Raw genomic sequence first — 13,626 nt, 5'->3', positions numbered from 1 at the left:
ATTACAGCGTCGGGTGGCGGCAAAACCCAGCTGTGACAGCCTGAAGCCAAGAATCAAGGGTCGGAAGACTGGGGGCCTTGGGAGCCGGCCGTAGCTCATCGAATCACCATCCTGGATGGATCGTCGCGAAGCCTTTTTTTACGTTTTGTTGACCTTTGCCAGGTTTTCCTGATGACACTGGATGCAATGCTACTTTCTGGTGATTGCTCGGGCGTAGGGCCTTGCCACCGGCACCTCTGGACACCTGCTAGTATCCGGCATTTCTTGCTTTGCTTAGGTACCTTTGTTCCCGTCAGAAAACCATTTGCCCTCCTGTATCTGTACTTATTTGCATCCTCCTTTGATTTCGGCAAGGTGCACTGTAATGGGTATAATAAGATTGAGAACTTCATTAAAAACATCAGCCTTCATTAGGGCGGCGGAGATCTCAGTGTTACAGATACACAAGATGACTAGGCCTTGCGACTCTGTTGTGCATGTTGCTTCTTTTTTCTCTCCTTCTCCTTCTCAAAGATAGGTCTCGGGCTGCACAAGCTGGGGTAAGTCACGAATGAGACCAATTCGCCCCCCCCTTCCCTCTGAACCGGGTGCGTGTGAGACTGTCCCGCATCGAATATAGAGTTGAAGAAAGACCTCGTGGGGCGAGGGAGAGAGAGCACGGGGGAGTTCTGTCTCATTTGTAGAAAAGTCATGCTTTTGGGGGTACTGGTTTATTGATTGTGGCGATGTCGTTTCCTGTCTTATACCAGATCTGCCGTGAGTCGAACATGTCATCCCTTCTGCGTCATCAGTGTGATCAAACACAAGTAGTATCCATGTGCGATGAGGAGCGAGAGCTGGGAAGAGGAACCTCTACGCAGTAAGGGCGAATACCAGATGGCAGCCCCGATTGACCGGGAGAAACAGGGCTCAGAATCTGTCCGTGAGCCCTTGGCTGTCTCTGTTTCTACGACGTCGCCATGCGCGGACAAGTAGTGGTGAGAGCCGTCCGTGTATCAAAGCAGTAGTACCGGGAGGTGTTGGCAGAACCCACGAGTTCAGGTTCAAGGTGAGCTTCAGGTCAATGACACCTTGGGGTCACCGCAGTGGATACCTCTCAGTTCACCAGAGCCCAAGGTGAAGCGGCCGCCAATCTCGATCCTCATCACACAAAGTGGGAACAAGAAGGATTTAATCACTCAAAGTCCAAGGACAACAATGAAATTCAAGGTTATGAGCAAGCTTATGGGAAAAAAGTGGCCAACATACCACCCAGATCCACAGCATTTCCACTCATCAGTGGGAGAAGAAAGATCCATTAGATAGGGCATGTGGTAGCGGGCGATCGCACCCACACACGCCTCAGGCCCTCACCAGTGATTGAAGGCTCGCTGTTACTTCAAAGGGAACGGATAAGTGACGCGATGTTGATTCGGTGGGGCTCGGTCAACGCGGGAATAATGGACAAGAGTGCGAAGATGGGAAATTGGGACTTTTGCGAGGATTCGCATGATGAGTGTGTTGATGCATCAGGGTGGCATTGTGGATGAACTTGGCCAGTTGGCGAGTGCCCGGCTGCTTGGGAATCAGGAAGCCCCGGCAGGGATTGCTACTCTCCCTGGCGAGGGTTGCCGACCGAAGAGCAGACTTTCCAGGGCTCTCAGTCTTGAGGCTGTGCTGCAGTTTACGGACGGAATCTTTTGATGCGAACGTGTATCTTGCTCACTGCTGAATGCACGTTTACCACTTGCGATATTTTGCGCATGGCGTCCGATATGGCCATGTGTCGCGTTACACAAGCGACGCAAGCGCAGATACGAGCTGCCCCGGCTCCCGACTTCCTTTGTCACAGAACCTTTCGGTGCGAGCCGTGAAGTGAAAGAAAACCGGGCGGTCCCACGCCCGGAATCGCGGCAAGGCTGGGCAGCACAGCACAGTCTTTGTGCGCGCGCGGCCCACGATTAGCGATGCTGGGTCCAGCCGTCGTTGCCGATTTACACGAGTTCCCGACTGTTCGTTCTGTCACAGACACAAGCTGACGTCGCCTACTATGCCACGGACCCTTTTCTTGGTATGAGATCTTGTCCATCTTTGATCCTTCAGGTCGCCACAAGATACACCTCTTACACCGGTCGGCAAATCTGGCGGGGGCAAGATATCGGAGCGAGTGCTATAAGCAGGGAATGTCCCGCATCCCAGGGTCTTCGTACACGTGTAAATTCGTTTGTCCTGGGGTTTGCGATGGAGAAACGCCGCCTTGACCTCAGCTTGAAAAATGGGCTGATGGAGCTTTTTCGATGGTTTGTTTCCTCTTGCCAGAAGTGGATTGCAAACACGTCTCGTTGTGCGGTCTCTTTCGAGGTATCCAATTCGTATGGGTCTGGCCCGGCCTGGCCTGGATACTCTCCGTACACAAGGTCACAGCCCGACAAGGGGTCGTTCACGTTTTTTCTCTCCGGAGGATCCGCCCGCAATTTTTGACGGCCTACGGAGTACATAGTGTACAATCCATCCACCCATGCCGGTGGGTCGGAAGATCACCGGGACCCGAGGAATTTCGCCGACAAGCTAGATCAAGCTACGGGTAGTATTTTTTCCTAACAAGCTGAGCGGGGACAGGAGATAGGAGCTGAGGCGTGCCGCCTGTCGCCGGCATACTGCCGTCAAGGGTGAGCTGTCAGTCACACCGGACGGCAGGCCCGTCGTGACCCTGGCCGTGTAAGTGGGCGGGCGGTGCGTGCGTGCGTGTTGAAGTCGCGACACCAAAGTTGCTCGCTTGAATGCTCGGCAGATGAGTCGAGTAGGTCCCTACAGCATGCGACAAGGCTATAGCAGGACGTTAATGGTTAAGGTGAGAGAGTCGGCTGCCGGCAACATGCTTCCGCCGCATGGAGGATTGCGAAATCCTGCTGTGCTATCACAGTCGAGTCTTATCTCGACAAGGGGTGCGAAAGGTGTGATTGAGGACCTGAAGCATGGAACTTGATAGTGGAAAAGACTATGGGTGACGACCGGGAAAAGCTCGCACCCGACAGCATGGATGACACTGCTATTCCGGGAACAGAGAAGAGTGCGAGACACAAAGTGACACTGGTCCACGGGCAAAGTCGCACGCGTCAGTCGACGATACCTTAGTCCAGAGCTGGTCGACGCGGACATTTTGCGAGGACCCAGGATGGCGGATTGAGGTGAAATTGCGATACAGAACGCCACCGGCGAGTCGCCTAGGGACATCCCATGTTGTAAGTTAGGTAGTTGTCGCGGCTGCGGCTGAAGACCCTGGACGATATTGGACTTTGACAACGACAAGTCTAGAGAGCCCACCTCGCTCTCATTCACCCCTCTCCCCCTATTATAGTCTACCTCTCTGTTTTCACGGAGCGGAGAGTGCGTGCGCGGAAAATGGTCGTAGCTAGAGGGGAAGCGAGTAGAGAGGCCGCGTAGTGTTCTCCTGGAAATAAGAGCGCGCCAAAGTTGCGTTACCCCCTATCCTCACTTGGGTGGAAATTGTTTCTTAAGCCACGATATCTGCCATCTCAACATCGCCCGTCGCTGATTGGACGTAAAGAGCTGGGCTTGTGGGGGAGAAGGGGAGGAAAATGAGGTGTGGGCTGTGGCCCAGTGTGGCTGCTGCCGAAGCCTAGAATTCAGTCAAAAAGCTTATATGTGCTGCACCGTCGACAGATGGTAGGCTTGACTCGACAAGCGTGCCAGGTTTGGCCTCATTGGTGAGAATAAGACGGGCGTAAGCATGCTATCGACGGGGAATGAGGCCTTGATTTGGCGCGACGCCAATATGGTGAGATTCTGATAGAAAGCGCAGTTGCGATATCGATAGTTGAGCGGCGAGTCCAGGCAGTGTGGTCCTTGATAAGCTTAATTGCATGAGATGACAGGGGGCCAGGTTGATATTGGGCCTTGACATGCTCGCTTCGGCGTACCCCTGCCTATACTCCAAGTGCTGTCACTTTTGCTGACAGGTGCTGTGGCAATCCAGTCTGCATCGTGAAAGGCGGCGGTTGAGGCATTCAAAGGCGAGAAGGTGGGTTGATGAACAGGACCGAATCTTGGTGCCCTCTCATCCAACGAACGGGCTTTTCCAAGGGTAAGCCTCGGAGCCGTTGGGTTCATGTTCGCAGCGCGTCATATCTCACTCCTGGCGTCAGTCGCCACAAGCCATCATCTCGATTTCTATGCTGTTCCTGTAGAGGATTCAAACGGTCAACGAGCTGACTGGTTGAGCACGCCAAAGTTGGGTGAGAATGTGCATGAGTGTGTGTGAGCGAGTGTGTATAGTGCGAGTGAGTGTGTGTGGCTTGTAGTGGCTTGGATTGGCTGGAATATACCCTGGCCAGCATCCTTCTCTGCTGCTGCTTGATGCAAGTTCCCTGCCGAATACGAAGAATTGGCGGGTTGGGCACACTCAAGGATAGACCGCCTTGAGGAACCATTCATTATCCGTCGTGTTTATTCTTTTTTTTCATTTTTCTCGAGGATCAACTCACTGTGTTTTGCGTTCGGATCGGTACATGCAACTGACCCTCCCCAATGTACAGGTAGCTCATGGTGGTGGTGTGCTCGTACCCGCAAAAACATGTCGGAAAATTTGGAGATCACGAACAAGAAACGGATATCGGGTCTGGAATTGATCTTGCCGTGCACCGAGTGTTCAGCTTCCAGCGGGTCTGGTGGGCTCTCAAGATGCTAGTAGGATAAATGATTTGTTACGTCAGCCATGGCTCAGAGTGAAACGACCGTCGGTGAAGGAGCCCAATGCTGAGCAACTTCGGCCGAGTCGCCCGCCCCCTTGCGCGACCGGCAGAAGTGCTTCTCTCAAATCCATGGCTGTTTTTCTTGTGCGAGTCCATCCCCCTGGAACTGTTGATATCAGACTTGAGATGGCGTGCTGGATAGTGAGAGGGTCAACCTGGGCACCGCCAGATCTCTCACAAACACATGGTGATTGGCCACATCTAATGGCCCAAGGCGGTGTTTCCAGAGATTGAGGATGGATGACGTGAACGTTGTCCTTGAGGATTGCATCTCGCAACATGCTGGAGAAAATACAAGATTGATAGGCGTTGCAGTGCCTCGCAGCTCCTTCTCAAAGGGCAACAATGGACAAAGACCTGATCAGCTCATGAGAAAAACCACCGTCCTGGTCGGCCAGAGTCAGGTATCGCGCCGCCGTCTCATCTTTTCTTAGCGGTGTCATCATGGCTTTGAGCGCCGCTCTCAGTTAGCTTGCCGGTACACGGTACCTAGCTTTGGGCGTTCCAGAAGCTCCATCTGTTTTCTGTTAGCGCCCCATAATATTTTTGAATATTTTCTTTTCTTTTCTCTGCTGTCCAAGAAAAGACTCTCTCCTGTGGCTAATGAGCCGGGCACCCGTTGTTCGTTTGCTTAGCGTGGCATGCAACCAAGCATGGACGAACCCCTGTTCGCACAACGGACCCATGCTATTGTCGCTGCTTTAATGCTGAACAGAGCAGTGAAAAGGACGCTGAGGTACCTACGGCCACTCTTTCTCATTGTGGGAAGCCCTGCGACAAGCTGGGTACGGAGTATATCGCTTTCGTAAGGCGTGAGACGAACGGGTACGTTTCTGTTGATCGGGTTTTCGCTTTTCGATATGACCTTATCTGGGTCTCTGTCACCCCCGCGAGATTCCATTCGGCACGTCATCCTCAACTTCTGGTAAATGCCACTCAGCTTCTTTGTTGTTCGCCCCAAGGCATCGGAAATGGTCCGGATTCGGCAATTTTGTGTCTTTGTCTTTGCAGCCGCAGCGTTGTAAAACAGTCATAGAGTTGCCAACATGAAGCGTGGCAGCAGTTTCGTACGCAATGGCTGTGCCCCTCCCACCAAGAGTCTGGTTCTCTGTGGGCATCCTGATGCATAACGCAGCCACGCAGCGACGGCCAAGGGTCCAGCTTCAAGTTGTGGCTATTGAATATTAGCACCTCCGCTGGTGGGGACACTTCTCAGCCAGCCTGAAGTGTTAAAATGTGGTCTCGGCATGGCTGGATAAGGCATCGTGCAACATATCTAAGGATATCTGGTCCTGTCCTGTGAACCGATAGAGTGACAGACTAGTGGCGCAAGGAGATGAGGGCGGGCGGCTTCATCCACATCGCTGGAAACCGCCCTCCAGCCTATCGCCTCAAGACAACTTGGATACTTGATCGTCTGGCTGCTGAGATTAGCGACATTTGTCGCAGTTGTCGATGGCTAACAAGGGGATGCTGGTAGGTAACAATGACCAGGCGTTCGCTGGACCCCGAATTCCACGTGATAGGAACAACATCGTTATGCCGAATAACAGCTCCGACAAGTGCGGCTGAAATTTTTCAATCGTGGCGACAGCTTCTATTCTAGCTGATTTCTTCGGATTCTCGCACGTTGGCGAAAGACGTTTAAAAAGAGCGTTAATAGATGTGTGACTTGATAATACGGAATGCGACGTTTGTCAGCCACCTGGACCCGTTGATACTGTCACCAGCGGAGGCATACGCCGTAGAGCAATGCAGCAGTGGCCTAATAAGATAATGCATGTCCCGTTGATATCACATCTCTGACTCGAGACAAGAGGTGCACATTTGCCGCGAGGACAGTGCGAGCTAGCAGCAAATTCTCAGGCAGCGGCCACATGTCAGTCGTGGCGGTCTGCCGTTATTCGGCTCCAGTGCTATGATTGATGCAGACAAGCATGGTTTGGTGTATCCAAATCCGTACTCTGGCAGATAGGAGACGTATGTGGTGTGCGGCCTCGTGGGTCTCGCTGTCTCGGGCAAATACTGTCATCATTGTATCCGTAGAACGTTGATATCTTCGGCGCTTTGTGCAGTGTACGGGGCCGGAGGCGATGGGGTCATGATGAAGGCTCTCGGTCTCGGACGATTTTCTCAGGTGTAGTGGTGCACGGGGAGGACGGTGAGGGAGAAACAAAGAGACGGATAGATGCCAAGCAGCAACGGTGCCGGCATCGAGTCGGGATACGGACCGGGTTGTAGGAAGTAGCACGGGTGGGATTGCGAGTTTGACAGGTCGGTGATGTCGATCCCTGAGTGGTCGGCAAAGCGTATCCGCAGATGCGGCTCCCAAGATGTCGGTGCGTGCGTGAGGTCTAAGAAAAGAAGTGTGTTCCGTTTGGCGAGGAAGTTTCTAAAGGCTGAAAGGAAAGCAAGCGGGAGAGTAGACGGAAGCAGGTTAGAAGGGGCCACGAGTGAAAATGACAGAGCGCCACCCCGGTAACCGCTCACCAGCTATCGGCCGCCATGGCTACCCGCGTCTGTTGAATATCAAAGCCCCAAAGTCCCAAATGTGAAGTCTGGATTGGTGAGCTTGCGTGTTCTCTGTTGGTAGAAGAGGAGAATGAGGTGAGGAAGCAAGTCCGAGCCCAAGGACCCAAAAGGTCAAGATGACGAGCCAAGAGACTACCATCTCAGGTCAAGGAAAGAACCTAACATTGGGTCGCCGAAGAAGCGGTGCCTTCCACTTGGTCCCGGCAGCACCTAGCGTGTTTACTTGGTGTGTCCGAGGGCCCCACATCTGGCACGAGCTCTCCATCAGACAAGGGAAAGCACGGACCAAGGCAAGGCTTCGGCTCAGGCACAGGCGCGGCGCTAAAGTAAAGTAAGCGGAGCCCGGTGGCCCGTCTCTTTCCATCCTTGTCAATCTTCGGCCGGCTGGCCCCTTCCTCACCCCTGATCCCGGACCTCACCCCCTGGTACCTCATGGAGTAGAGTGTGCAGAGGCAGGAGCAGCAGGGCAACCTCCCACACCCCTCCTTCTTTCCCTTGTTCCTTGCTTTTCTGCCTGGAACGACTTCCATTGGCCCAATGTCTCTCGTAACCCGCAATAATTCTTACTTGCACCTTCCCATTCAGCACACAGAGTTGTCCCTTGTCCTTGGCACGTTGGTACGGGTAGCCACGATGTCCTCACTCCTCGGTCGTCCTTTCCTCAGGTTCCACCCAACCCCAAACTCCCAGAGCCACGCCCCCCTGTTCACATTGTTGCTCTTGCCGTATCCGGGCATCATGGCTTTCGGCGCTGAAAAGTACGTTGTGGTTTCTAAGGTAGGAACTACTCCGTAGTAGTTTTTTTTTTCTTCTTCTCACTTCTCTTTCTTCCCCTTTAGCCTCTCCATATTCACGTTATTCTTCCGCGTGGACTAAACCCCTTCAAGCCAAGCTGCCAATTTCCACTGCAGGCTTCTATACCCAGTCTCGTCTGCACCTTGTCCCATTAAACCACTGCATCGTCGCCCTTATTTTTCATTTCCACCCCGAGAAGAGAACGTGGGATTCCCAGTCATTGCTGCTTTTCCAAGCGCGCCTTTCTTTTGCATCCCCCCTCCTCTACGGAGACGCTCTAATCCCCCTCCGATCCCTCGCTTCGTCCACACTTCAAACTAGTGATCCCGGCTTCAGCGTGGCGAGCACCGCGAACATCTCCAACAACCAGAACACGGCTGCTACCATACGTACTACGTAGTAGGGTCGCTAGCACATCGCATCATATCCCAATCGACGGGAACCTAGACACGCCCTCCCACGAGAGTAGACGCCTTCCAAGATAACCCGTGCAGACCAGGGCAGCGCCCCAGCGTCCGATTGTTGTCTTTGCCCTCTTTGCCCGCTCTCTCAGCATCCAATTCCCAGAACCTTGGCTCGCCGTGCCTCATCCGCGCAACTGTACGCAGTACCTCGTAAACAGAGAAGAATACCATACCTTAGGTACTGTACCCATCCAGTCCGTCCACTCGCTTATACGGTATACCGGGCGGTTCTTGCAAATCCCATCACCACGTTCCCCTCTCACGTCCCATCCCGTTCGCTCCCCTCGGCAACAGTGGCAGGCCAGCAGCTCGTCTAAGGCGGGCAAGGAACGGTGTATCCGTCCGTACCGCTCGCCGTAGGGCATTTCCCGATTCCCTTCTCATCATTCCACCCCCCCTTGCTCTGTCTTCTGCCTCTAGTCTATGCTCTAGCCAAAGCTTTTGGGTCTGGCTAGTAGGCAAGACTTCTCCTCTCTTACTCAACCATCCTACCAACTATTACCCACTCACTCTCCCCCTCCGCTGCCCACCAACCTGCGCTCGCTCTGTCCGCCGGTTCCTCGCCTCCAAGACTGGCCTGTTGCGCTATCCGTCTGCACACCCACCCCTTGGTCGTGTTGGCGAGGCTCATCGACGCTTTCCCCGATTGGACTGGCCTTGTTTCTTGCCGCTCCTCATCCTCCTCCTGTTGCTGTGTCTCTACCCTCTTCAATAACCTCTTGAACCCTCCCTCGTCTTCGACCACTATTTGGCTTGCCTTCCCTTCTCTCATCCCTCGAGATCGTCTACAAGACTAACCCTCAAGGCGCCCATCAGAGACCTCGAGGTTGTTTGCGCTGTCTCGTGCCCCCTCTTAGGCTTGACTCTCGCCCTCCGGTCCACATTCCTCGACTCGACTTTAATTCGACTCGACCCGACAACTCGGCGCCTTCGTTCATGCTTGCTTGAACGTTTCCATACATTCGCTACTATCAGCCTTTGGTTCCACTCGGAAGCCTACACACTCGCTATCACTGCCCACCTGACCTCCCCCTCAGCCTGGTCACTTGCCTCAGCTTGGGCCTCATCGTCTTTTCAAGCTTACTTTGTTCGATCCGAGTTCGAACACGGCAGCACCCACTGCATTGTCTTTGTGTAACATCCAGAGGTGCGCGACCTTCATGCTGTGCTCGTTCCACTCGGAATAAGCTTGTGACTGCGAGAGGTACTAACAATATTCAAGTAGCTCGAATCGTACCAAACTTGGTCGACAACTCTCTGAAAACTTTCAGAAGCTACCTCGCCTGTCATCAACACGATGGGTCTCGGTGGCTACTTCAAGGCTGAGAAGCCTGAAGCTTCCGGCCGTGGCAGCCCACCGCAGCCCGCTCGCGGCAACCAGGCTCCAGTCATGGAGAAAGACTCGAACAGAACGAGCACGAACGATATGGAACTCCAGCCACCGACTCCTCGCTACAACTCTCGTCCGCAGTCCATTTCTGGCCGATCGACGCACTCCAATGGCAGCTCCATGTTCCTCGACGACATCAAGCATGAAGTCATGGTCAACTACCTCTACCAGCAGCAGTGCTCTCACCTCTGGGTCAGTGACGGATCTGGTGAGGTCGAGGGTGTTCTTCTGCGCAAGTCCAGGGGTCAGTACATGGCTTGCCCTCCCCAATTGGGCACCTCCCCGTTTGCCCAGGCTTGCGCAGCCCTCAACGTTCAGTGCGCCATGACGGTGAACTCGCGTGTCATCAAGACCTTCCTTCAGTGGTCGCCTGACGCCGTCGATGTTCCTCTGATGAACGGTCTCCGAGTCCAGATTCTGCCCACTATTGAGGACCTTCCTAGAGCGAGAAAGCACCAATTCGCCGCCTTCATCGCTGCCGAGGGCCTCCTCATTGTCTGGGATGACGATGCGCTCCATCTTGTACAGAGAGCCAAGGCTATCGAGTCCGAGCTCATGGAGCTTGTCTGGAAAGCCGGTGCTGAAGACGAGGAGGGTGACGAGAAGAAGGGTCCCAACGTTGGCGAGTACGAGATTGATGAGGAAAGCGGACAGATCAAGCCCGAGAAGCGCCCCGTCCACCTCCTCAACACCTACCTGGTGTCCGTCACTCTGGTTCTCGTCGTCGTTTCCCTCGGTGCTGCCTGGAGACAGCTGGCTATCGAAGTCTCTGTCGATGGAGACTACCTTCGTCTGGCTCTCGTCGCCCTCTTTCCCCTTCAGATCTTCTTCACCTTGTTCTTCGCCCAGGTCATTGTCGGTTGCTTGGCTCAGATCTTCGGACCTATTCGCCAGTTGACCATCAACTCCAAGTTCTACTCAGCTCGCCCCCCTCCGAGGCTGCAAAGCTCTTTCCTGCCCCACGTTACCGTTCAGTGCCCTGTCTACAAGGAGGGTCTCGGTGGTGTCATTGTCCCTACTGTCAAATCCATCAAGCAGGCCATGTCCACCTATGAACTTCAGGGTGGCTCTGCCAACATGTTCATGAACGACGATGGTCTCCAGTTGATTTCTGAGGAGGAGCGCCGCGCTCGTATCGAGTTCTACGCCGACAACAGCATTGGATGGGTTGCCCGCCCCAAGCACGGCGAGAACGGCTTTACCCGCAAGGGCAAGTTCAAAAAGGCTTCCAACATGAACTTTGGTTTGATGATCTCCCTCAAGGTCGAAGAAAAGCTCCAGGCCATCAACCGCCCCAACGAATGGACTCAGCACGATGAGGCTCAGGCTTACGAACAGGCTCTCAAGGAGGTTCTCGAGGACGATGGCCGTGCATGGGCTGACGGTAACATTCGTGTTGGCGACTACATTCTCATCATCGACTCTGATACCCAAGTTCCCGCTGATTGCTTCCTCGACGCCGTTTCCGAAATGGAGCAGTCTCCCGATGTCGGTATCATGCAATTCTCGTCTGGTGTCATGCAGGTCGTCCACACCTACTTCGAGAACGGTATCACTTTCTTCACCAACCTCATCTACAGCGCCATTCGGTACACTGTGTCCAACGGTGATGTTGCTCCTTTCGTCGGTCACAACGCTATTCTTCGCTGGAGCGCCATTCAGCAGGTCGGCTACTACGATGAGGATGGATACGAAAAGTTCTGGTCCGAGTCACACGTGTCCGAGGACTTTGACATGTCGCTTCGTCTCCAGTGCAAGGGCTACATTATTCGCTTAGCTGCTTGGGCTGGTGAAGGTTTCAAGGAGGGTGTATCGCTTACTGTGTACGATGAGCTTGCCCGTTGGGAGAAGTACGCCTACGGCTGCAACGAGCTTCTCTTCCACCCCATCCGCACTTGGCTCTGGAGAGGTCCTTTCACCCCGCTGTTCCGCACCTTCTTGTTCAGCAACATTCGTTTCACCTCCAAGATCACCGTCGTCTCATACATTGGTACTTACTACGCTATCGGTGCTGCCTGGATCATGACCTCGGTCAACTACTTCCTCATGGGCTGGTACAACGGATACCTTGACAAGTACTATGTCGACTCGTGGCAGGTTTGGTTCTCCATCATCATTGTCTTCAACGGTCTTGGAAACGTCGCCCTCGCCATCATGCGTTACCGTCTTGGTGAGAAGAGCTTGTTGATGGCCTTCTTCGAGAACCTCAAGTGGACATTCCTGCTCGCCATCTTCCTCGGTGGCCTCAGTCTTCACGTCAGCCAAGCCCTTTTGGCTCACATGTTCGAGATCGACATGACGTGGGGTTCGACGTCCAAGGAAGCCGAGTTCTCCAACTTCTTCATTGAGGTGCCCAAGGTTTTGAAGAAGGTAAGTCATTATATACCACCCTCCCTTGCTCATGCTAGGTGTTTGCTCCACATTCCAGTGGTGCTTACGCATGGCCATGCATTCCAATCTCAACCACTTCGTATTCCATTCCGACGCTAACGTTTTGTGACTAGTTCAAATTCTCCATGCTCTTCTCCTGCATCTTCATCGCCGGCATGATCATTCTTGCCGTCGCCGACTTTGTTCCCCATGACTGGCGCATCACCGACTTCGTCGCCATCCTTCCTATGGCCACCGTTTCAGCCAGTCACTTGCTCCTACCCATTGCCCTCAACCCCGCGCTCATGACCTTCTCGTGGTAAAAAAATTACCATGCTGGATCTGATGCTATTTACTATTTTCATGAGCCGTACGAGGCGACACACATTGTACAGTGGGCGTTTTCCCGCAACGATATAGACATGGGACGGAGTTGCGAGGGGCTTTGATACCTAGATCCCAGCTTGAGCAAACCACGACATGATCAGTGGCGCTCTTGTTTGTTTTCATTTCTTTTCTACCATTTTACAAAAGATGCCATGCAAAATATCTTTAACACTTACATATAAAGCTTAATTATTATGATCAAGTATGAGGTGGCTCATCGCGAAACCAAAGGACAGGGGGGGATAGGTTGGAACTTAGGATAGGGCATGAAGTAGATGATGGTCACCAGACACGCACACATACGCCCAAGTGTTGGCATTTGATTCCACTAGCACAAATTCAGAGAAAATTGAGCCACATTCCTTGTTCATTTTGCCTTACTCGTGCGATGTATTTATTGTGAGAATGCCTTTTGCCCTCGAAAACACGAATTCCGTATAGATCACTGGCATTTAGTCCTGAGCGGTTGATGATAACGATGGGTCTGAGAGTTCGTTCTCCTCAGCTGTGACTATGGACCCTTGACATTCACATGCGAAACAGAAGGGATTGAAGGGTGCAATTTTTATTCGAATCGAGTTTTCGTTCCATCATTCCAAAAAAGGCTGTCTATAGTGGGTTATTGTCTTTGTCAATGTCTAACTAAACGCGACAATCTCTGAAGGGGGCAGAGACAATATCCACCACACGAAAACATAAGAAAAAGCACGACAAAAAAGAGAGCCCATCCTGGATCCCGTCTATATGCAGAACGCCTTCTAATCCCGTCTGAACACGGATGGGGGTAGGGGAGAAGAACGACGTCTCTACGTGATCTTTCCCTTTATTTTGTTCCCCTCCAATCCCTTCTATTCCCAAGATATCTCTGAAAGCAGCAAAAAATCCCAACTTTTTCTTTCTTAGGAAAAGAGGTCGACCTCGTCTGTGTATGTTCTGG

At 53.0% G+C, this 13,626-nt stretch overlaps 1 protein-coding gene across 1 annotated transcript; it reads left to right on the top strand.

The window, feature by feature from the left end:
* Nucleotides 1-9,839: 9,839 nt before the first annotated feature.
* On the top strand, nucleotides 9,840-12,625 carry CLUP02_09370 (uncharacterized protein; the record flags this gene model as incomplete). The annotated part of the gene is made up of 2 exons (XM_049288349.1): nucleotides 9,840-12,302; nucleotides 12,437-12,625. The coding sequence occupies 2 exons, from the start codon at nucleotides 9,840-9,842 to the stop codon at nucleotides 12,623-12,625; spliced, it is 2,652 nt and encodes an 883-aa protein (XP_049145493.1).
* Nucleotides 12,626-13,626: the final 1,001 nt, after the last annotated feature.

The sequence above is a fragment of the Colletotrichum lupini genome, chromosome 4, assembly GCF_023278565.1.
Source record: "Colletotrichum lupini chromosome 4, complete sequence".
NCBI lineage: Eukaryota > Fungi > Ascomycota > Sordariomycetes > Glomerellales > Glomerellaceae > Colletotrichum > Colletotrichum lupini.
The sequence above is the reverse complement of the archived record's forward strand: the minus strand, read 5'-3'. Positions and strand labels throughout refer to the sequence as shown.